At 43.1% G+C, this 24,485-nt stretch overlaps 1 protein-coding gene across 4 annotated transcripts; it reads right to left on the reverse strand.

Annotated features, from left to right (window-relative positions):
- DDX19A (DEAD-box helicase 19A) lies at positions 1–23,804 on the reverse strand. Of its 4 annotated transcripts, none has more exons than XM_021703053.1 (12): positions 23,660–23,804; positions 18,428–18,476; positions 15,399–15,449; positions 14,239–14,374; positions 11,377–11,469; positions 9,566–9,668; positions 9,090–9,204; positions 5,572–5,749; positions 4,977–5,214; positions 2,722–2,884; positions 2,058–2,249; positions 1–1,641 (listed from the first exon to the last, which is right to left on the reverse strand). In XM_021703053.1, the coding sequence occupies exons 1-12, from the start codon at positions 23,714–23,716 to the stop codon at positions 1,580–1,582; spliced, it is 1,437 nt and encodes a 478-aa protein (XP_021558728.1). In that variant the 5' UTR covers positions 23,717–23,804; the 3' UTR covers positions 1–1,579. The 4 variants fall into 4 exon arrangements, with proteins under 4 accessions (XP_021558728.1, XP_021558731.1, XP_044767236.1 ...); XM_021703056.1 differs by having other exon boundaries at positions 23,745–23,794; XM_044911301.1 differs by lacking the exon at positions 11,377–11,469.
- Positions 23,805–24,485: the final 681 nt, after the last annotated feature.

Raw genomic sequence — 24,485 nt, forward strand, 5'->3', positions numbered from 1 at the left:
TCTCGCTGTCTCTCTCTCTCTCTGTCAAAATAAATAAATAAAATCTTTAAAAAAAAAAAATCATAAAGGTCTCCACTGTCTGACCCAGCACCTGTACCTCCAGGAATAGATCCTACAGTGACTTTCACAGGGCAGAGGTGAGTGAGGCTGCGCACTGTGGCACTGTGCCCACCTCCCATGCCTGTTGCTAGAGGGGCCATGAACTAAATGCTGGGGCAGCTAATGCTAGAGCAATGCCATTGCCAAGAGTGAGGTGGGCCTGTGTGCAGGACATGTCACATGTCCAAGATACGCCGCTAAGTAAAGAGGCAGGGTGCACAAAAGCCTGAATAGAATATTACCGTTTTTGTAAAAAAGTGGGTATGTAAACAGAAGGAAATATATCAAATGTTCACCAAAATGCTAATGGTGATTCCAGAGAGGTGGGGATAGAGAGCACTTGCACCTTATATATGTATATATACATACACACACACCTTTTTAATGAGCATATATTAGTCTAATTAGCAGAAAAATACAAATAAAAATGAATCATGATTAGTAAAGCCTTTCATAATTACTTTAAAATTTCTGAACATAATGAATGATGGGTATAGCTCAAATTTATCTGTCCTTATTCATATAGATGACCTCTGAATTAAAGTAACCAACAGGTCCACTATTACAGATAAAGAGCACTATCGGAGTTTTCACTTGGTCATAACTTCCTTTCCAAACTCTGCTGACTGCCTCCAGGCATAGTGTGACACCCCACGGATAAGAACCAACTCACGTGGCCAGGTGTGTGTCAGAAACTCACCCAGTGTCTCCTGGCCGCCATGACTGACTCCCAGTGCCTGAGCAAACACAGAACTGCAGGAACAGGAAGGCCCAGATTCTCAAAGGATTCATCTACCCTTGCCAGACCAATCCCTCTGAAGATGCACTGACTTCCATGTTTCTCTCTAAATCCGAGGTTTACAAAAGTACCCAAGATGCTCACCCAGAGAGAAACAGGGACATCCTCTGGCACAGAGAACAGAGGTAAAAGGGATCAGCTGGAACATCTCTGGATTTAGGAGAAGGAAGATGGCCCCAAGGGCAAGAGACATTGGTGGCAGGTCTCCGGTCAGGGCCCGAGAAGGGAGAGAGCCCAAGGGTCTCTGCCGCTGCTCTCCACATTCCATCCGTGCAGTGGGGCTCACACGCTGGTGCTGTGAAGCCTCCCCCACACTCTACATGGACCGTTTCTGCAGGGGCTGGAGGTCGGTCCTATCATCCCAGCAACAAAACAAGCAGGGGATCCTAGGCTCAGCGATTATCCATAGCGACCAGATTATTATAAAGATGGGGAAAACCCATGGCTTAAGGGTGGGAGCAGGGGAGGACTACATTTTCTGAAATGCAAAATTTTCCTTCTACCTTCCCCCATCAGTTGCACAATTTATGTCTAGTCCAAACGTAATTTAAAATGAGGTAGGTAGTTTCTCTCTCCTCTGCCTTTGTCTTTGTGGTGACTGTCGAGGCCTGTGCCGTGAAAGCACCGGTCTCCCGTGCAGGCGGAGTGCCGGGGGTGGGCACTGGCGACTGGTGGAGCGTCTCAGTTGGCTATCTTCTCGATCTCGTCCAAATCATCCGTGTCCAATCTTTCTATTTTCTTATCTGGGGAGAAAAATGAGAATTCAGAGAGAAATCAACGCGGGGCTCCCAGGGAGACAGACACCTAGGGAAGGGACAGCACGTCAGGGAGAGAGGAAACACACAGGGTTCTGCCCGGCCTAGGAACAGGGCCATGCCTCTGGCCACAGCCATCTTTCCCTTGACCCCAAAGACTCCCGGTGCCTGAGCGAGGGACAGCCCTAGGCCCTTCGGCCTGGCCAGGGGGGCACTGTCATTCGAGTCCCTGGCCCTGAAAACTCGCCAGGTGTGCTCTTTGAGACTTCCATACTGTAGGAAAGGAGGGGACTGTTACAGGGACACAGGCTTCTCTCGGGGCCACGGGAGAACCCACCCTTCCCCCTCCTTTGGACTCCCCCTGTAAGGAAGGGCCCTGGCGGGGGCCACTCCCAGCCACTCACTAAAATGCTCCTGGATTCTGTTGAGGATGTTCATGCTGTGCTTGCTGTCAACCATGTTCACTGCCAGGCCCCTCTTGCCAAAGCGGCCCGTGCGCCCGATTCGGTGCAGGTAGGTCTCGTTGTCCGGGTTCCCATCCTTGTCCACGGGGAGGTCAAAGTTGATGACAACAGAAACCTGTTCGACATCAATACCTGCACGAAAGACAGGTGGAGAGGAGTCAGGACGGGAGACGAAAACCACCGCCAACCAAGCGAGGCTGAAATGCACCAGCTTCAGGTGGAAGGAAGAGTCTGGGGCCGGCTCTGGGATTTGGGGACGGGGGCACGCAGCAGAACCCAGAGGGAAAAACAGAACTTGGGCAGGTGCTAACAAAATTACACTGCCAGTGAGCGAGCCTCTGCTAGACACCAGTACCTGGAGATGCAGCCAGAACCTCAGTGGGGGCCCCAGAGAGAGCAGGCACTGTCCTGAACCAGTGAGATGCTGGTCCGTGTCCTTCCAGCATCGGGGCCCCTGGCTTCTGTGACAGTTCTTATCTGCCGGGGGAATCCAGTCTCTCCAGCACCAACCCCACGTGGACTCCCTCAAACCAGCGGAGTGCCCTCTACAGGATGACTTCCCTGGCGACCCGGGGCCTGGCGGACAGACGCATTCCCTGCTCACCGCGGGCACACACGTTGGTGGTCACCAGCACCTTCTCTTTGCCCTCTCGGAAGCGCTCGATCACCGCAGCCCTCTGCTCCACCATCATTTCGCCACTCAGCAGGGCCACCTGGTGGCCTTCTTTTGAGAGCTCTGCTGCCAGCCAGCTTGCTGTTTTGCGGGTCTGGAGAGAAGGAAACATTTGAGAAATGAAGGTATCTGAAGAGTGTATTTTTTTTTTTTGTAACGTTTATTTATTTGACAGAGAGAGCATGAGCAGGGGGAGCAGCAGGCAGAGGGAGAGGGAGAGGCAGGCTCCTCGAGGAGCAAGGAGGCTGATGTGGGGCTCAATCCCAAGACCCCGGGATCATGACCTGAGCTGAAGGCAGTTGCCCAACCAACTGAGTCACCCAGGCGCCCCTGAAGAGAGTATTTTTGATCTGGAAGACTCTACCTGAAACTTAGTAGCTGAGGATTAAAATTCCTAAAATTGTTAACGTGATATGTTGTGACAGGAAATAACCTGTCACCTGGGTATTAATCTCACAGAAATATTTAACCTGAATATAATCATGAGGGGGAGAAATGAGAGAAATTCTCAAGACTGCGTACTAGCTTGGACTCTTCAAGATGTTTGTGTCATGAAAGGTGGGGAAACTGGTTCAGGGTAAAGGAGTCTCGAGAGACATGACAACTAAGTGCAACAATCTCTGACTGGCTCTTAGGCTTAACAACACCAGGCAGAAGCAATAAAGAACATTTTTGGTACAAGTGGGGAAAATGGAATATGGATGGACTAGACAGGGGATAATATTATTATGTCACTGTTAAAGGAATGACAGTGGCGTTGGGCTTCTGTAGGAGCACGTCTCATTCTTGGGAAGTACTTAGGTGTGAACTGTCCTGATGTCTACAACTAACTTTAAAATACTTCATCAAGGGTGCCTGGGTGGCTCAGATGGTTAAGCGACTGCCTTTGGCTCAGGTCATGATCTCAGGGTCCTGGGATCGAGCCCCGCATCGGGCTCCCTGCTTGGCGGGGAGCCTGCTTCTCCCTCTCCCTCTACTGTTCCCCCTGCTTGTGCTCTCTCGCTCTGTCAAATAAATAAATAAAATCTTTAAAAAAAAATACTTCACCAAACCAAAAAGTATGGATGTGTCACACACACAAGCACATGGATAAAAGCAAACTGGCAAAATGTTAACAATAGGTGAAAGGCATAAAAGTGTTCATTTTCTTTTTTTCATCTTTTCTGGAGGTTTGTAATTTTCAGTCTGAGGGTGACACTCTAAAAAAGTTTTCAATTACAAGTCTTCTAATAATAGAGTAAGAATTGTCTCATTCTAGTATCCCTTAACATTTCTGAAGCGTTCTTCAAGTATCTTAAATATTTATCCCTGACTTTTTTTTTGCTATTATCAATGGAAACCTAGCCTTCCTTTTTGGTTTTTTTTTTTTTGGCACAAACACAGTAAGTTTTTTATTGTTAATTTACTATGTGATTGTATGCAGAATAAAAAGTACAGGGACTGATCTGTTTGTGCATTCTCACTTCACATTCTTGAATTATAAGTAAGTGAACAAATGATCAGTTACTAACCTTCTATTTTTTAAGTATTTGCCGTTTGAGACTGGAAAACAACTTATATTAATTTTGTAACCAGCTGTCTTGTTTAGTTTCTTATTTTTCCTACAAATATCAGTTGATTATCTCGGGTTTCTAATAACGTATCACCTACAAATAAAAGGGGCTCTGTTTTTTTTTGTAATATATCAGTTTTTCTTTTTCTTTTTTTTTCCCAAGATTTTATTTATTTGACAGAGAGTGATAGAGCACAGGCAGGGGGAACAGTAGAGGGAGAAACAGGCTCCCTGCTGAGCAGGGAGCCCGATGTGGGGCTCGATCCCAGGACCCTGGGATCATGACCTGAGCCGAAGGCAGGTGCTTAACCATCTGAGCCACCCAGGCGCCCCTATTTTTTTTTTTTTTTTAAGCTCTAGATCAAATGTGGGGCTTAAACTTATGACCCCAAGATCACAACGTGCATGCTCTACTAAGCCAGCCAGGCACCCCTAGGGACTCAATTTTGAAGCCACTTATACCTCAGGATACTAAGATGAAACTATGTTGCATCTTCACAAACCATTCCTTTCTGGCCACACAGGGCACCTGGTCCTCCTCAGCACTGACGAGGAGCGGGCTGAGAGGAGGGGCAGGCACCCCCTCCAGTGCAGCTCCTCCCCCGGCAGGCCTGCCGCCTCCACTGCTACTCACATGGCAGAAGATCATGGCCTGAGCAATGGTGATGGCCCCGTAGAGGTTACACAAGGCCTGGAACTTCTCATCTCTGTTATTGCACAGGACGTAATACTGCTTGATGGTGTCCAATGTCTCCTCCTCGCGCTTCAGTTTGATAATGTTTGGGTCTGGGACCACTTTCTGGGCAAACTTCCATACGGAGTCTTCGAAGGTGGCAGAGAAAAGCAGCATCTGGCAGTTCCGGGGCAGCATCCTGCAAGGGAAGACCCAGGTATGTGGCATGATCCCGAGTCTTTCCCTGCAAGGAACAGAAGAAAGCCGCCCCGGCTTGCATGGTCTACATGCCGAGCAAAGTGGCAAAAGGGGGAGGAGAACAGCAGGGAGGAGGTGAGAGCAGCCATGGGGCAGGAATGGGGCTGGTGTTAGATTCCCTAAGTCTCCTTCCTCAACCCACGGTCAGTGCTGATGAGGAAATGGCCCATCGAACAAATGCTTCTGGAAGTACTAAAGTAAAGAACCTGACGGGAGCAAGAAGAAGTGTTTGAAGTAAAAGGAGAAGATGCTGCAGATCACGAGGCTGAGAAGTTCCTCTTGGCTCAAGAGTTCCTACCTCTGGATGCGGATGCTCTGATCTTGGTGCCCCTGAGTAGCTATCATCACGTCAGCCTCATCCAGAACAAACACCTTGATCTTCTTGGGGTCAATGAACTTGAGCTTGGCGCACCAGTCCAGAACAGTCCCAGGGGTGCCAATGACAATGTGCTCACTGATCTTCTGACCTCTTTCCACTGTGGAGACAAGATGTTTTCTGTGGGTATTTCCATGGCAAAACCAGCTTTGGAAATCAAAGCCTTGCCCATCCTTCCAGGGTTAGTAAAACAAGTTAATTCCAGATGTCAAAACATACACACAGGAGTGTTATCCAAAAGTCTTGAGTTCTTCTACTGTAAAGTAGGCACAATGGCACCCATCTCACTGCATCGTGGTCAGGATTCAATCCTCTCAAGTGAACCCTCAATAAGCACCAAGTCCCCTTCCCGCTTCCTCCTGTGATTCAACAGCATCCCACTCATTCTCCTCAGTGCCATTCTTACTCACTTCACATCATACATTCACTCACGGTTCACAGATTTTTCTTCAGTTGTAGTTTTGAGTCCCAGGATCCTGGCCCAATGAGTTTTTGCTTTGTTAGACATTCTAATGTGTAGACAATTTTTCTAAGTACAAATTCTCTGGTTTAAAAAACATGTTACTCTCGAATTATAGCTGGTGGGAGCTGAAACTGGCACAACCATCTATCAAAATTACTAATGCACACAGCCTGTGACCAATACTCAATGATTAAGAATTAACCCTGTGTGTATATTAACACACATGAAGTAACACATATACAAGGATATGCAAGCATCAAAAGGTAACTAAAGCAAAATATGATACACCAAATGGATGATGCCAGTAAAAGTAAAAAACTGCTTAGGAACTGATATGGAACAATCTCCAAAACACATTATTAAATGTGAAAAAAAGTTGCAGAGCAGTTTGCATACCAAAAGAGGCAAAAAAGAATACATGTAACACATGTCCATGTGTGAGTGTACACATGTTAACATATTTATACATACTATGTGCCTGGAGCCACACAGAATATCTCTGGTGTGCCACATGAGAAACTGGTTAGTACTGAGGGCCTGTAGGAAGGAGAACTAGTTGGTTGGGGGTATGGGAGAAAGAAGTTTCTACCACATGGCCTTTCAATTTAAACATGTGAATGTGTTAACTATTTTAAAAACAAAATTTAAAATTTGAGAAGAAGGGTCTTTCGTTAGAAATTCATCAACTACCCACTGGAAAAATTGTGAATTAACTCAAACACACTGTAGTTCTCAACTTCCACTGCCCGTAAGTCCAAACTGAACTTTTAAGAAATAAGTGTAAAAAGTAAGTACAGTTAATATATTAACCCTTCACACATAGTGAAGTCCCATTTATTACAAAACAATCTAGAGAAGATATATGTTGTTACAAGATTCTGGTAACTTCACTTAGATGTACCCACCAGTGTGAGGCATCAAATAAACACACAAATTACATAATCAACCTAATAACTTTTGGGTAAGGTAGTTTTGCTGCATGCCAAAGCATGATGGTTTTCTCCAGGAAAAGCTCTGTGATCATGTGGTGAGCTGAACTAGCCATTTCTCTCTGTGGACTGACAAACTACAGAAAACGAAGCGAGGAATCTGATATCCACTTTCTTTTTTTTTTTTTTAAAGATTTTATTTATTTATTTGACAGAGAAGGACACAGCGAGAGAGGGAACACAAGCAGGGGGGAGTGGGAGAGGGAGAAGCAGACTCCCCGCCGAGCAGGGAGCCCGATGCGGGACTCGATCCAGGGACTCCAGGATCATGACCTGAGCCGAAGGCAGTCGCTTAACCAACTGAGCCACCCAGGCGCCCTGATATCCACTTTCTTGAAAATGAACAGGCTGTCTCTTCAGTGAAAACAATCCACTGTATTTGCTGCCACAGTAACATTTAAGCTTTCAAGAGAAAATTAGCATTTTGGAAGACTTGTATGTGCCACTTAGTTTGAGTTTCTTGAGGTACATAAAGTCCTCTGATGAGTTTGGTGGTAATATTAGGGCAAGCAATTTAAAAAGTTTGTATGATAAGATGTCTCAACATTTAGAACTGTGTAACTCAGTAAGACAGTATTTTCCAAGAGACCAAGGTATTTTAATGTAACAGTACGAAAAATTCAGTAACAGGATTTCAGTTTCCAGACTGCAACTAACTCTTAAGTAATTACCACTTGGTAAGTTTTGGTGTAGCCTCCAAAAAGGGTATCTAAAATTATCTGAGGGGCGCCTGGGTGGCTCAGTTGGTTAAGCGACTGCCTTCGGCTCAGGTCATGATCCCGGAATCCTGGGATCAAGTCCCACATCGGGCTCCCGGCTCAGCAGGGAGTCTGCTTCTCCCTATGACCCTCTCCCCTCTCATGCTGTTTCTCTCTCTCTCTCTCTCAAATAAATAAATAAAATCTTTTAAAAAAAATTATTTGAAAGGCCAGATTGTCTTCATATTCTTCAAAAGTAAGCTCTTTAAAAATTTCTTAATTTTAGCTTCTAATATGGCAAATATCAACAGATAAAACCTGTATAAACAAAAACGCTTTGGAGTCCTCAGTAATGTTTAAGAGTATAAGAAACCAAAAAGTTTGAGAATCACTGCCCCAGGCAATTATAAACTGCTGGGTCAAAGGAAGGTCTGTCTGTACTTTTTCTAAGGAATGCCAAACTGCTTCCAGAAAGTAACTGTACCAGTGTATACCCCCCACCAGGAGTGTATGGGCATTCATCCTTGGACGTCTCCACCAATACTTAATATTATCAGACTTCATCATTTCTGTCCACCTGAGAGGCATATAGTGGTTTTAACTTAGATTTCTCTGATGACAAATGAGGCTTATTTATCATCTCTTCATATTTACTGGACATCTGAATCCCTTCTTTTGTGAAGTGTCTGTTCAACTGGGCCTCTTTTCCTATTTAGACTGCTTACTTTTTCCTTACTGACTTGTAGTTTTATACACTGTGATAACTTTTCTAATGAACTGTTTTCTAGCTGCCCGCCCCCTCCACTTTAGTCCATGTTCTCTACATTACATTCTGTAGAACACAAGGGAGAAAAAACTGGTGGAAGGATTTCTGGTTTTGATAACACCAAGTTATCTGTATGTGCTCCTAGTTTACTCTTACTAAAGCTGTGCTTGTTTTTAAACAAAGGGATATGACTCCAACCTACCATTCTCACACCTACTAATCCCTTGTTAGGAATAAGCAGCTTCCAGAACTCTGCACGCTGAATTCAAAATCCTGTTTTCTCAGTGAAGAATGCCAGACTTTAAGAAATCCATGACCCATACAAAGATTTTTACAACTCAAAATCTTCTTTTAAGAGTACAAACGACTGTTAAATAGCAAGTTTAAAACAGATTTGCTGAAAGTAATGCAGTAGGCCCTAAGGTCAACTGAACCAGAAAGTTTAATATCATCACACCTTCAAAATTCAAACACCCAACCACCCTATCCTGCTCACTGCTTAGGTCTCACCCCTTTATACTTACATTTATTGCCTCGAACAGCATAAGCAAGCTTTAGTTCTGGATGAAATTTGCCCATCTGCTCAATCACTTTTCCCGTTTGAAGAGCCAGCTCATATGTTGGGGAGAGGCACAAACACTGACAGGGAGATCATAAAGGTTGAGTTTAGGAGGGCCTCTGTCTATTACTAGACAACAGGCCCTAAAGCCAACAATATGCTGATCTAATCACCACTCAAAAGTGCAGGGAGCCACATCCTCTCCAACCAGGTTGCCTTTAGCAGCAAGCCCTGGCTGGGTGGATGCCTTTGGAAGCCACTGTTTAAGACCGCTGCTTCCGAATGAATTCTACCCAGATTGTGGCCTAGTGCTCAGTGCTCTGCCTGAGCCACAGGAAACATTCAGACCCCTTTAGGGGCACCCTCATTAACCGCCCACCAGATGGCACTGCCTTTACCAGGGCAGGCAAGCCAGGGCCCTCAAGATCCCCTAGCCCTCACCTGGGGGTATCTCTCTGCTGGTTCCACTCGGCTGAGCATGGCCAGGACGAAGGCAGCTGTTTTACCAGTACCTGACTGAGACTGGGCAATCAGGTTCTGTGGGCTAGATCAAGGAAGAATAGAAATGAAAATAATATTGGTTAATAAACAATACAGTGTCAAAAAGTTCTTTCTGGGTGGTAGGCATACGGAGCTTTCTCCCTTTAATCCAGGTTTTCTGCACTGAGCACAATGATAAATTTTTTTATGTTGTCAAAAAACTGCTTAAATATTAAGGGACATAGTGATTTAGATGGGTTCACACCAAGAAATCTTCACTCTAGACTCCAGCACAGGTAGAGTGTCCTAATTTTGTACCCTAGGGGCCCCATGGAAATTAACACTGCAGAGTTAAATCTGTGCCAAAGCAAATCCCCGAAGACATTTTCTGCGAAGCTATAATGTGTCTCCAAGACTTGGCTCCCTCTGTGTGTTCCCTTTCCCTTCTTTATGAAAATGCAAGACACCAAGTCAAACAGATGCTTTAGAGGGAACTTTCACATTTTACTTCACATAACCCAGTCAGGGAAATAGGTACAATTTTTGTCATTTTTTTTTTAAGGTTTTATTTTTTTGAGCGAGAGAGGAGAGACAGTGAGAAAGTACAAGTGGGGAGGAGAGGGAGAAGCGGGCTCCCCAGAGAGCAGGGAGTCTGCTTCTCCCTCTGACCCTCCTCCCTCTCATGCTCTCTGTCTCTCATTCTCTCTCTCTCAAATAAATAAATAAATAAAATCTTTAAAAAAAAAAAAAAAGAAAAAAAAGAAAAAGAGTTGAATGGAAAAGATTACCACATAAAGTAGGATGCCAATTATCTACAGTTTAGGAGTCGGCTAGAGTTTCTCTCCTCCTCTGGTGTAAAACTCATGTGCACTCTCAAATAAAGTTTTTTAAAAAACCCCGATTTTCAAAATTGCACAGAATAACAACATTAGCTTTCTCTATCAGTTTTGTTTTAAAGATTTTTTTAAAAGATTTTATTTATTTGAGAGAGAGAGGGAGAGAGAGTGCACACACATGAGCAGGGGCAGAGGGAGAAGCAGGCGGGAGCCCGATGCAGGGCTCCATCCCAGGACCCTGGGATCATGACCTGAGCCGAAGGCAGACGCTTAACTGACTGAGACTGGGCAATCAGGTTCTGTGGGCTAGATCAAGGAAGAATAGAAATGAACCCTGTTTTAAAGATTTTTATTTATTTTTTAAAGCAATTTCTACACCCAATATGGAGCTTGAACCCACAACCCCAACATCAACAGTCACATGCTCTACCAACTGAGCTAGCCAGGTGCCCTTTTCTCTATCAGGTTTCTAAATTTTTTTTTAATTTTTAAAAAGATTTTATTTATTTATTTGAGAGAGAGAGAAAGAGAGCATGTCCATGCAAGTGGGCGTGTGAGTGGGGAGTGGAGCAGAGGGGGAAGGAGAGGGAAAGGGAGAGAATCTCAAGCAGACTCCGTGCTAAGTGTGGAGCCCTATGTGGAGCTCGATCTCACAACCCTGAGATCATGACCTGAGATCATAATCTGAGCTGAAACCAAGAGCTGGACGCTCAACTGACTGAGCCACCCAGGTGCCCCATCAGTTTTTATGGTTAAGTGGGAAAGGGAGATGCTGTACCAAATTCCAACTGACTCTCTCTGCACTTGCTCAAGTGGTTTCCCTGAAGAAACATGCTGTCCCAAACATCCCATCTTGTTCTCAAGAACAATAACAGTTATTGGTGTAAAACATTAAACCAAATCCTGAAGAACTACACTTGAGGTCTGCATACTCACGGCTCAGCAAGCATCATGGGTAATGCGTTCTCTTGTATCTTGGATGGTCGATTGAAGCCCATGGCATAGACTCCCTGGAGAAGCTGTGGTTTCCTAGAAGTCCAGGGAGAGAGAGGATGGATTCCTAGTTGTTCAAGTTGTTTTAAAAGCCTAGAATTTTATCTTTCCCTAAATCTAGCACAGTATAAAGCTTCCTATCTTTGTCAGACATATTTTTCTAATGCCTTAAAAAATATCTAAAATGAAACCAAGCCACCATCTTTCCCTACTAAATCTTAATCTGCAACTCTTTTTTTTTTTTTAAAGATTTTATTTATATTTGACAGCATAAACAGGGGGAGCAGCAGAAGGAGAGGGAGAAGCAGACTCCCCGCTGAGCAGAGAGCCTGATGCGGGGCTCGATCCCAGAACCCTGGTATCATGACCTGAGCCGATGGCAGACGCTTAACTGACTGAGCCACCCAGGTGCCCCTTAATCTGCAACTGTTGTGCAATTCCGAAAATACAGACTAGTTTCCATTCCTGGAGAAATTCATGCTTTCAGTAGACCCACAAATATGACTGGCCTTGAAGGACAAATGTTCCCTGGATATCGCAAGAATGGTATGTATTAATTCATATAAATTTTATAATTTGCATAAAATGAATTATAAAAGGCATATCTAAAAATATACTGCTTACTATACCACTGAGATATGGAAGTCCCTTTAAGGAACGAGATTCAGTTTTAATTTCTTGGGGTAGATGTTAAATTGAACCACAGTCATTTTGTATTCCATGGTCCTTCCAAAGCCAGCTGTGCAAATACTCAGGACAATCAAGAAATAAGAAAATTGATTCAACCAGTTTCTAGTACCTGATTTAGAGTAAATAGGTAGGAGTGTTCAAATACCATACTGAACTTTCCAAATGCTCATATTATTTATTATGTCTAGTCAAAAATCAAGAACAGGAAAGCACCAGCTTATGTAAGTAGCTGCACAACAAATACCAACTAAAGTTGTTCTTCCATCGCATTTACAATAAGCTCCCTGCTACCTCCACATTGACAGGGTGTTCAACAAAAATCCCACCAGATTGTAAAGAAGAGTCAAACCAAGTCAAGACTTCTGTTCTCTGAACCTTCCTTGGAGTAAACAGGCTCTCTAAGTGGCAAATTCTTCTGGCATATGTTGGTTCTCAGATACAAAGACCTCTGAAAGCATAACCTTTGGTGTCTTCTGTTTGGAAGAAAAGGCTATGAAGCTCAGCAGATTTTGATTTGATTGCTAAGGAAACAAAGTCACAACTGAATGAAGATCCAAATGATCCAAGAGCTTCCAGTGGTTCATTATTTTTCTCTTATTTTGCAGATTAACTCAAAAATTTTAAGTACAAAACAAACCAAGGCAACTTAGATTTCATTCTTTGTTTCCTCTAGCCAACGACTACTATATCAGAGAGAACTTGACTTTTTAGAGAGGACAGTTCCTCACTGGTTGGACTGAGAGCTCAAGGCCTTTAAATGAAAAGGGGTTTAAAAACCATCAATACTTGGAAAAGCAAACTGTCACTTCAGGAAACAAAAGAGCACATCTCACTGCCCTGATATAGTTTATAAACAGAAGCAGAGATGACAGATTCACTGAATGAAGCCCCTGATAGAGGAAATACACATAGAAAAATATAATTTCCTGAGAACATTAAAAAAAAAAAGCCGTGCTTTAAAAAACTTGTTCTTAGCTATCACTTCATTAATGATTTGGTTTTAGTTAGCTCTCATATTTTAAATGTCTCTTACTCTAAAGCAGTGGTAATAAGTTGGCAAGAATGTAGCGCCTATTTGCCCACAGTGGGCATACTAAAGATTTTACTGATAAGGCAAAGAATCTATTAATTCCACCACTTTCTTATTCACCAGCTATTTTCTATGATTCCGGTCCTGGCAGGCAGCAAGAACGGTAGTTATGTCTTATGTTACTCATGACACCCAGCACAGTAGCATTTACATAAACCAGGGATTCATAAGCACTTCTTTACTAAATATGCTGAGGGAAACAAAAAACTTGGTATGACCTTCCGTAATTCTGCCTTTAAAATAAAGAGATGTTAGAAGTCATTCTTAGCACAGTGCCGTAAATGTGCTCCCTTGTGGCTTAATTCCAGGTTCTCAATTTTTTTTTTTTAAAGATTTTATTCATTTATTTGAGAGAGAATGAGATAGAGAGAGCATGAGAGGGGGGAGGGTCAGCGGGAGAAGCAGACTCCCTGCTGAGCAGGGAGCCCGATGCGGGACTCGATCCCGGGACTCCAGGATCATGACCTGAGCCGAAGGCAGTCGCTTAACCAACTGAGCCACCCAGGCGCCCAATTTTTTTTTTTTTAATTCCAGAATATTGAAGGCTGCTTTCTGCTGTAGGTACTGGGAATCCTGCACAGACTCTTTTGATCGATTATGTAAAAGCAGATAAAGTGTTCTCAAGACCGTAAACCCTGTAGTCTAACAAAAGGGCTTACCTAATAAGAAATGTTCCTGACATCCAGAAATCACCTGTCAGCCAATATTTTATTGAAAGTTCTAAGAGCATAAAAGAAAAAAGACTTTCAGCTATGATGAATAAATTTGTGGCATTTAAAAATCCCTCCCAAGAGGAGGAGAACTGGGTAGCCAAAAGACAAGGGTGGGAGGGAAACCATCACCGTAAACTTTTCCATACTTTCTCACTTTCGAATCATGTGAATTATTAACTAGTCAAAGAAGCAAATACATTAAAATTCTTAAAAATACAGATAGAAAGTAAAACTCCCAAAAGAGCTCTGAGATGCTAAGTTTTAGAAAGGCGGGACCAACAAGGAACAGCTGTTCAGGGAACAGACACTCACAGCCGAAGCTCCTCAAAGGACTTCACTGAGTAGAGCGGGGAGTTTGGGTCCCGCTGCAGGACTTCCACCTGGTTTGTGTTATCCACAAGGTTGCTTCTGATCAGCTTGTTGAGTAAGGACTGGGCAGCTCTGTCCTCTGTCAGGAAGAAACCAGCAGGTTGTCTTCATACTCATTTGGCAAACCCACCCTCGTGAAATCTCTTTCTCCCTGGCTCTGTACCAGCACCAGGGCAGCCGAGCATGGCTGGAGAAAAACAATCACACCGACAGGTCTCACTTCAGATTCTTGACCACTAGACTCAAATGGGCTGCCCTGCCCTGTAAGTCTTCATGTTTCTATTCTCCACTCATTCATTCTTCTCAGATCTCCACCTCCACCTCTCTTCTCAGCCCTCCACATTCTCACTGATCTGATGAACCTGCATCTTCCTTCACAGAGAAGTACAAGTGATCAGAGGCACCTCCACACACTGCGGTGACACACCTACACACCCACCTGCATTTGTGCGCAGACTCTCTACGTTCCCTCCGGTAACCTGGGATGAACAGCCTGTGCTCAAGGCTAATCCCTGCATTGGTACAACAGGTCCCCGCCTCTCTTGCCTATAAGGATATTTCTCCCCACACTAACTCCTTGCATTATCAGTTTCCCCCTACACTGGAACACTCCCCCGTCGCATGTGCACACATTTTAACATCTCGTTATAAACCCGCTTCCTCCTTTATCCCCCATCCAGTTGCTGCCCCATTTCTCTATTCCCCTTTATAGGACAGTCCCTGAAAAGGCTGTCTACACTCATTGTCCCCACTTCCTGTCCTCCCCTTCTGCTGAATATACACTGAATAGGTTCTTGTATTTAGCCTCTGCACTTGACCTCAAAGGCCCTTGTTGAGCACACCAATGGCTTCTACACTGCTAAATCAAGTGAACAGTCCATTTTTATATCTTCTTAATCAATTTATTACCTATATTTGACTACCTACTTTTGAAACACTTCCTTCTTCTGGTTTCTGGATACCCCTCTCTTTTAGTTCTCTTTCTATTGCTCAATCTCCTTTGTGATTCCTCCTCATCTCTTTGATCTAGTGCCTCGGGCTCCAGAAAGGCAAATCCTGGGTCATACGCTGTTTCTTGCTACAGAGTTTTAAAAAGTAATTACCTTTCTCTTCTTCTTCTGTTTTCTCTGCAGTGGCATTGGTTTTAATAACACCTACACAAGAAAACAGGTGTCATCATACGAAAGGCAAATTTCAAACCCACCCAAAAGGTGTGACAACAGAAATACTAAATCTTAGGTAAGTGATGAAAATATAAGTATTTGGCATTTCTTTATATTTAATGGGTTTTTATTCCTAGAAAGCACATAAGAAAATTTCAACTTTCTAGATATGTTGGCTAACTTCACAGGGCTCAGAATATGTCACCTCTAACTTGCTTATCCTATTTGAAAATATACTATTATTTTAGCAAACACAATCAGACATGAGAAGAAAATAAAAATATTAAAAATTAAAAGGAAGAGGTAAAATGATCACTTTTTGTGGATTACAGGATTATAAGCCTGCAGGACTAAGTATTAACTTAAAAATGACTAGAAAATAACATATCTCAGCAAAAGATAAAAATGCTAGGTACAGGGCGCCTGGGTGGCTCAGTTGGTTAAGCGACTGCCTTCGGCTCAGGTCATGATCCTGGAGTCCCGGGATCGAGTCCCACATCGGGCTCCCTGCTCAGCAGGGGGTCTGCTTTTCCCTCTGCCCTCTTCCCTCTCGTGCTCTCTGTCTCTCATTCTCGCTCAAATAAATAAAATCTTTAAAAAAAAAAAAAAAAAATGCTAGGTACAAAATAAATAAGTAGAAATCAGTAGCTTTCACAAATACAGAAATATAACTGAAAAGATACTACTTATAATAGCAACCTAAAAGATGAAATCCTGCACCCAGATTAATGAAGTTAACAAAAAATATGCAAGACTTATATAGAGAAATCTTTTTTTTTTTTAAGATTTTATTTATTTATTTGACAGAGAGCGCGCGCACAAGCAGGGGGAGTAGCAGACAGAGGGAGAGGGAGAAGCAGGCTCTCCGCAGAGCAGGGAGCCCGATGTGGGGCTCGATCCCAGGACCCTGGGATCATGACCTGAGCCGAAGGCAGACGCTTAACCGACTGAGCCACCCAGGCACCCCTATATGGAGAAATCTTTAAAACATTCATAAAATAACGCAAAAAGTATAGCTAAAATGCCAACAGATAAATTAAAGTGGAATTCTAAGATATTCAATTAACCCAAAAGGCAGGAAAAGAGGTAGAGAAAGTATGAGAGACAAACAAATCAAATAGTAAAAGTGCTTAACTAAACCCACCATATCAATTTTAACCCACCATTTATATTTAATGTAAATGGATACAAAAGGCATCCAAACTGGAAAGGAAGAAGTAAAACTGTCAATATTTCCAGATGACATGGTATTATATATAAAAAGCCTAGGGGCACCTGGGTGGCTCAGTCGTTAAGCGTCTGCCTTCGGCTCAGGTCATGGTCCCAGGGTCCTGGGATTGAGCCCCACATCGAGCCCCGCATCGAGCCCCGCATCGGGCTCCCTGCTCAGTGGGAAGCCTGCTTCCCCCTCTCTCACTCCCCCTGCTTGTGTTCCCTCTCTCACTCTGTCTCTGTCAAATAAATAAATAAAATCTTTAAAAATAAATAAATAAATAAAATAAAAAGCCTAAAGATGCCATCAAAATAGTGTTAGAACCAATCAATGAATTTAGTAAAGTTGCAGGATACAAAAATCAAAAACACAAAAATCTGGTGTGTTTCTATACACTAATAATGAACTATTGGAAAGAGAAATTAAGAAAACAATTCCATTTACAATTGGGTTAAAAATAATTAAATACCTAGGAATTAATTTTTTTTTAAAGATTTTATTTATTTGAGAGAGAGAGAGAAACAGCATGAGAGGGGAGAGGGTCAGAGGGAGAAGCAGGCTCCCCGCTGAGCCGGGAGCCCGATGTGGGACTCCATCCCAGGACTCCGGGATCATGACCTGAGCCGAAGGCAGTCACTCAACCAACTGAGCCACCCAGGCGCCCCCTAGGAATTGATTTAACCAAGGAGGTGAAAGACCTTTATACTAAACACTGTAAGACACTAATGAAAGAAACTGAAGAAACAAATAAATAGGAATATTTTCCTTACTCCTGGATTGGAAGAATACTGTTAAAATGTCTATATATCAAAAGCAATACACAGAATCAATGCAAGCCCTATCAAAATTCCAATGGCATTCTTCACAGAAATAGAACAACTTAAAAATTTGTATGGAACCACAAAAATCCTGAAAAACCAAAGCAATCCCCACCCACCAAAGCAATCTTGAGAAAGTAAAACAAAGCTGGAGGCATCATGCTCCCTGATTTCAAACTATATTACAAAGCTATATAATTAAAACAGTATGGTACTTGCATAACAACAGACACATTGACCAATGGAACAGAGAAGAGAACCCAGAAATAAACCCATGCATATATGGTCAACTAATTTATGACAAAGGAGCCAAGAATACACAACAGAGAAAGGGCAGTCTCTTCAGTAAATGGTGTTGGGAAAAATGGACAGCTATATGTAAAAGAACAGAACTGAACCACTATCTTAACCACACACAAAAATTAACTCAAAATGGATTAAAGACTTGAACGTAAGTTCTGAAACCTTCAGAAGGAACCAACCCTACTGACACCTTGATCTCAGACTTCTGGCCTCAAGAACTATAAGACAATAAACTTTGACTGTTTAAACCACTCAGTTTGTGACCTGGCATGGCAGCCCTAGCAAACTAATAGAGAGTAAGAACTGGTTAAGTGACAATCCGGGACAAAAAGGAAGCCTTTCACCTGTTTATACTTTGAGTTTTGAACCCAGAGTAACTTTTCAAAAAATTAAATAAAAAATTTAAAGAAACACTATCAAATGAACAGTGGCAGGAGTCAGAGACTAGATAAAATCTGGAAAACTAATGTGTCCTTTTCAGTAATGCAACCGAATTTACTGGCTCTCAAATACAGTGCTGTATTTGAGACAAACATTATGCTAAATCAAAGTGCCTTTTCACATGGGAGCTCCTAAGGCAAAGCAGAAGAGCACATGCATAGCTTGTATCCAGCTAGTAGTTACAAGTGACTCACCATTGGTATCTGGTTTGACTTTTTCCTCCTTGATTTGCAAATTACTCATCTGAATGGGAATAAAAGGAAACACAGTTAAGCAGATGACCCAATCAAAGGAAGTCCCTTGAGCAAAGAGAAGTTCCCTAGTGAAAGTCTAGCAGCACCTATATTCAGGGAGCTGTCCTGCTCAAGCAGAATTCCTACAGGCTTGGGTGAAGACATCATTTCATATCTTCAAGAACCTTAAAGGTGGGGGGCAGGGGTGGACTAAACAGAGCAGATGGGAAAAAAGTTTGACAGCAATCTCAAACCTCTACTTTTCTTCCAACTTAAGCTCTTTCTAGAACATCTACCTTCATTAAATACCTATGATAGCCTTTCAATGGCACACACACTCACTGTTCCCTTCTTTTTAGTCCTGAAACCCACACTATATTAATGCAACACTTAGCAAATAAATTATAGCCTTCTTTCCTGCCTTATCAACCACCTCCACTATGAGTTAGGTAAAAAAGTTATTATGATGAAAAAATCGACAAATTCATACTCCTGATTTAGAATATTTTGGAAACGTGAACGGAAGGTTTTTATTTATTTATTTTGGCCACTAGTCCTGGTCAATGCAAACTTGCTTACTAAGCTGCAAATGAAAGTGCAAGCAGAGCAATAATTTTATACATTTGTAATGAAGTCTCCAATCTCATGAGAACTATTTTTCCATATTCAAGGTATTGTTAAGAGTAAGGGTGTGAGGGAGAGCCTGGGTGGCTCAGTCGTTAAGCGTCTGCCTTCAGCTCAGGTCATGACCCCAGGGTCCTGGGATCGAGCCCCGCATCAGGATCCCTGCTCATCGGGGAGCCTGCTTCTCCCTCTCCCACTCCCCCTGCTTGTGTTCCCTCTCTCGCTATGTCTCTCTCTGTCAAATAAACAAAAATCTTTAAAATAAATAAATAAATAAATCTTAGGAAAAAAAAAGAGTAAGGGTGTGATACAGAAAGGGTATTATAAAGCTATGTTGTCAGGTTCTGAGAAGCACCCCAAATCAAGCACTAGACCCCAAGCCCTGCCCCCAAAATGATCCTTCAATTGATGCAATCATTCATTATCCTTATGATAACCACCATTGTTTCCTGAGAGTATTTAGAAATATTTCCTCCTCCCTTTCCCCACCCCTCAACTGACCCTGCTCCTGGTCTTTGGGAGAAGTCCACCCTCACACAGTGGGGATATTCATCGCATCTCTTTTGAAAACCAGGTCTTCCAGAGAAAAATCAAATCAACATACTACTGGAGATGGACACCCTTTCCCAAGGCCAGTGGGAAGGTTGGCACATAACAGAGAAGGTATTTTATACCAGAAATTATCCACTGATGAACCCTCATTTTTAGGCTAATACACAGGGATCCACAGAAGCCAACTAATCTTGGGATGGGCTGAAAATGCACATGAGACAGTCTGGAGTCCCCAAACCAACCAAGATGATTAGTCTCAAAGCCTGCCTGATGAAAATATGGTTATGAAACCATACCAAATCTATTGTATTATAATTTGACAAATACATGTGCTAACAAAAGATGACGTGTTTAGAAGCTAGAAAGATCTAAGAACTTGTGAGCATTTATTTGGCTGCATTCAAGGGGAAAATTACCAGCAGATGAGTATTCCTGTCTTGAGAGACTTAACTCCACCACGGGAAAGAGGCAGGCCAATCAACTCTCATTCTCCTTCATTCTGTATTCATCTTCAGTGAGGAACCTTCTGATTATTAATCATGCCTCTCACAGAAGGCAGTGTCCTTGACACTGGACACAGGTTTTCAGTTATGATAAAAGCATCCTTCCTCTATCCAAATTAACAGAGTAGCTCTGAAGGGTGGCTAAATTTCCATCAGTCCCAGAGTCCCTGATCCATGAAGGGGTGAACTCAGGCACTCAAAGACACTTCAACAAGGCTTCAAGATCTACCTCTATGACCACTCTAATTGCAAAAGGGTCAGATTATGTCTCTAAAAAATTCTTAGGGTTGCCTTTGGGTTTTTGTTTTTGGCTGATCAGGGAAAGGGAAGGAATTAAACTGGTGATATGGCCAGAAAGAGGTAGCAAAGGAAGCCATTTGTGTTGGAAGAGATGAAAAGTGACAAGTGAACTGGCATCAGGTCCTTTCTAGTAATTCAAACTCTCAGAATCTTTTATCAGGGTCCCTAAAAATGCATCCAAACTAAACTGCTGGACATACCGCTCCTTTCCCTCCAAACCCGTTTTTATATGCAGGGAAGACTCAAGGTACATCCTTGACTACATAAGCTTAAACCAAACAAAAATCCTCACTGTGTGTAAGTTAAGATCTTTTTTAAGATTTTATTTATTTGTCAGAGAGAGAGACGGAGAGTGCACACAAGCAGGGGGAGCGGCAAGCAGAGGGAGAAGCAGGCTCCCTGCAGGACTCCACCCCAGGATGCTGGGATTATGACCCGAGCCGAAGGCAGACACTTAGCCAGCTGAGCCACCCAGGCGTCCCATAAGATCTTTATCATTGTGCGTACTCTGTCATCTTCTCTGTCATTTTCATTCACTACCTGTACACTTGAGAGCACGGTCACATGATAACCTAACATCATAAATTATTTTTAAGCTAAGTTACACAAGTCTACATGGTAAAATAAAAAAAAGGGGGGGGTGGTCTTCCGCAACTATTAGGAAGCAATGTTTTGTTTTTAAAAATTTTATTACTTGAGAGAGAGAGAGAGCTTGTGCGAGCAGGGGGGAGGGAAAGAGAGGGAATCCTAAGCTGACTCTGCTCTGAGCAGGGAGCCCGACTCAGGGCTAGATCGAATGACCCCAAGATTATGACCTGAGCCAAAACTAAGAGTCACACGCTCAACCGACTGGGCCACCTGGATGCTCCTAGGAAGCAGTGCCTTAACACATTTATTTATACCAGCCTCCTGAGAAGCAGAGTGATTAAAAGCAGATACCAAGTATGGATATTTACAATATCCATAATATCATAGCTAGATTAGAGTCATAGGCTTAAAAAGATTTGAAACCAAGTCTCAGTAACTTTTAGGAATGATCTGGTGCGAAACAGCGGATCTTAAATCCTGTGCCAGAACCTTATCCTTTGTAATACTCTTTGATTTCTTTGTGGGTAACAGCCAGTTTTATTACCTGCCCTGATTCTTCTCCTGAACTCCAATGCCACATTTCCAAATGCAAGATAGGTGCTGTGCAGAAAACAGTTAACACAGCTAACAGTTTCCTATCCTTAGAAAAGCCAGCTTGCAAGGTTGGCCGCTGTCCTGCATCTGGGGACTTGGACTTCATAAGGGTTCCCACCATTCCTAGAACTGCTGAGGGGGTCTGCTATGCCTAAACTGTTTGAAAAACATGTGACTTATGTTAAACACCTGTTTTCCTTCTGCAAGCCTGGAATTTTGGTACACGCTAGGCAGAGGGTGACTTTGTCCCCCCCCCCCCATAAGAACCCTGAGAACTGAGTCTCTAATGAGCTTCCCTGACAACACTTCACATGTGCTGTTACAATTAGCTGCTGCAGGACTTAATCAAGCTGAGTATGTAAGTCCACTAGGAGAGGACTCTCAAAAGCTGGTTTCCTCTGGACTCTGCTAGATGTGCCTTTTCCTTTTGCAAATGTTGCTTTGTATCTTTTCATTGTAATAAATATAGCTGTGAGTACAATTTTATGCTAGGTCCTGTGAGTTTTCCCAGGAAATCACTGAACTTGGACTATTCTTGGGGATTCTCAACACAGGTACTTACCAAGATGTCCTCCTTACCTCAAAATCAGAAGAGCCAATCCTCCATATCAAATCTGCCCTTCCTCCCACTTCCCTAGTCCTGTTATTAGCATTTTACTAATACCACCTGTGGGCTCCCGACTGCAAACAGCAACCTTTGCCTTTTTCTTAAATCCTACTCTTTATACTGCCATAATTCTCCTAAATCCGTCTCTTCATTGTCACTTCCACCACCCAACAACATACGCCCTCTCTGGGCTAGACGAACTGCCACACTGATTGCCTTTCCTTCGGACATCACTCCTTCTAATTTTCTCTGTAGTTTGATAAATCTTGCCAGCTCTCAGATCTAATCTTGTCCCATATCCTCCCGAAAAATCCCCAGATCGACCAAGTTAAGTCTCTCCTAAGTTTTCAATTAACGTTGCAAAGTACCTCTATACGATGTTTTCTGTACAGCTATTACAACCTATAAACGTAGGCTGCAGCAAAAATGAGTTGATTCTTGCTCTCTAGACAAGTCCAGCCCCTTTGTTCATTTTCTCCTAAAATGCCATTCACCTTTATCTTCAATGATTCATCCTCTAACATCCATTTGAAATGTAAACTTCACAAAGAATTTCCCTATTTCCTACTCATAAACGTCCTCTCCCCAGAGATCACTTACCACATTATTCTTACCATTTTCACAGCACTTCCCACATTCTCACCTTCCCATCTAGACTGTAAAGATTCTTCCTATACTCCACTAGATTTAGCCCCTAACATTTGCTGACAAACTGACAATCCTCCCAAAGTAATCAAGGATGACTGGAAAAGAAATGTAACTTAGCCATTAAAAAGTTATAAGACTTCAGACTATCAAACTAATACAAACTATTAAAATCAATAGTGCATTATCACTAAACAAACCTAAACTAAGATATAAGAACAGAAAACCAGTTTACACTCTAATTACCTTCCAGTTGAATGGATCTTCATTAATCAAAGAACCAGTATATGAAATTAAACATCACTTCAAACATAACGAAACAATTTGTAGGGCCTCCCGCCGACATTTGCAGTAGATTGAAACACTAAATCTAAACCTGAATCTCTTATTCTTCAAAGATCTACAAACTGCCAACCATGTTAAGCACAAACCTAAAAATGTTTAGCACAAATCACTCAGAAAACAGACAAGAGAATCACCATCTAAATTTCTCCACAACCCTCCCCCCTCGAGAAGGGGGTGCAACAGAAAAAAACATACAAAGTGGGAACAAATTTGCTACAGGGCAAAAAAAAGTCTTTAACTAGCCCAGATGAAAAGAACAAGGCCGACATTAGTCTCTTTCGCCCCCGGCACAAATCGGGGCTACGTGATTCCCCGCGGCAAACTCTACGGAGATGTGGGCCACAAGCCTGCCCAACCCGGGTAGCTCCCTAGGCTCCTATTAGGATCCGCTCGGGCCCCTGCTACGTTCGCCCCGCGTGAGCTGAAGCCACTGACCGACTTGACAGCCGCTTCCTGCTCGTCCACTGCCAGGGCCCACGAGTCAGTGGCCATGATCCGGCGGGAAGGGAGGCCAACTCACGAAAAAATTCACCGCACGCGTGCCAACACCGGCCCTGAGTCCCCGGCCTGCGCGAGAACCTCCCCCACACGGACCGGAAGCGACGGTGCCGAAAGTGACGTCAGTTCCCCCCCGGCGCAGGCGTCACTATTCGGCGCCGCGCCGGGCATGCGCTGCAGCGTCGCCTCTTTTGCTCGTACGCCGCCGACGCGAGTCTATCTCGGACTTCCCCGGGAGCAGTCTCTTCGCGCCTTGAAGTCCCCAAGCTCTGCGAAGTCAAACTCTTAGTCCTCACATTATTGCCTTACTTCGCACGAAGTTACCCATGTTTTATTTTAAGCCTGTCACGTGTCTCTGTGAATTCTAAAGACTTAAGGTAAGTCCCATGAGAATGCTGTAGATGGCCGGTTTCTGCTGTTAAGAACGCGGTAGCATGTAAGACAACAAAAATCAAAACGAAACCAAGAGCCCTTAGACCCCCGTAATTCCACCACTTCGAATACACACGTAGCGTTATATTTTTCTTCTGGGTCCTTCCAGTCTTCATCCATATGCATCAAAGCACGGGTGTTTTACATAGACCTAAACGTACACATATAATTTTAAATTTGACCTTTTTATTATATGGCTAAGTATTTTTTCGTGTTATAATTATCGATTTCATGACATTGTAATAGTACATCAAACCCATATCGCATAAATTACCTAACTCCCCTACCTCTGTCACCTTGGGGTTATAGGTTGTTTTCAACGTTTTATCAT

Source organism: Neomonachus schauinslandi, chromosome 16 (assembly GCF_002201575.2).
Source record: "Neomonachus schauinslandi chromosome 16, ASM220157v2, whole genome shotgun sequence".
In the NCBI taxonomy this organism is placed as follows: Eukaryota; Metazoa; Chordata; class Mammalia; order Carnivora; family Phocidae; genus Neomonachus; species Neomonachus schauinslandi.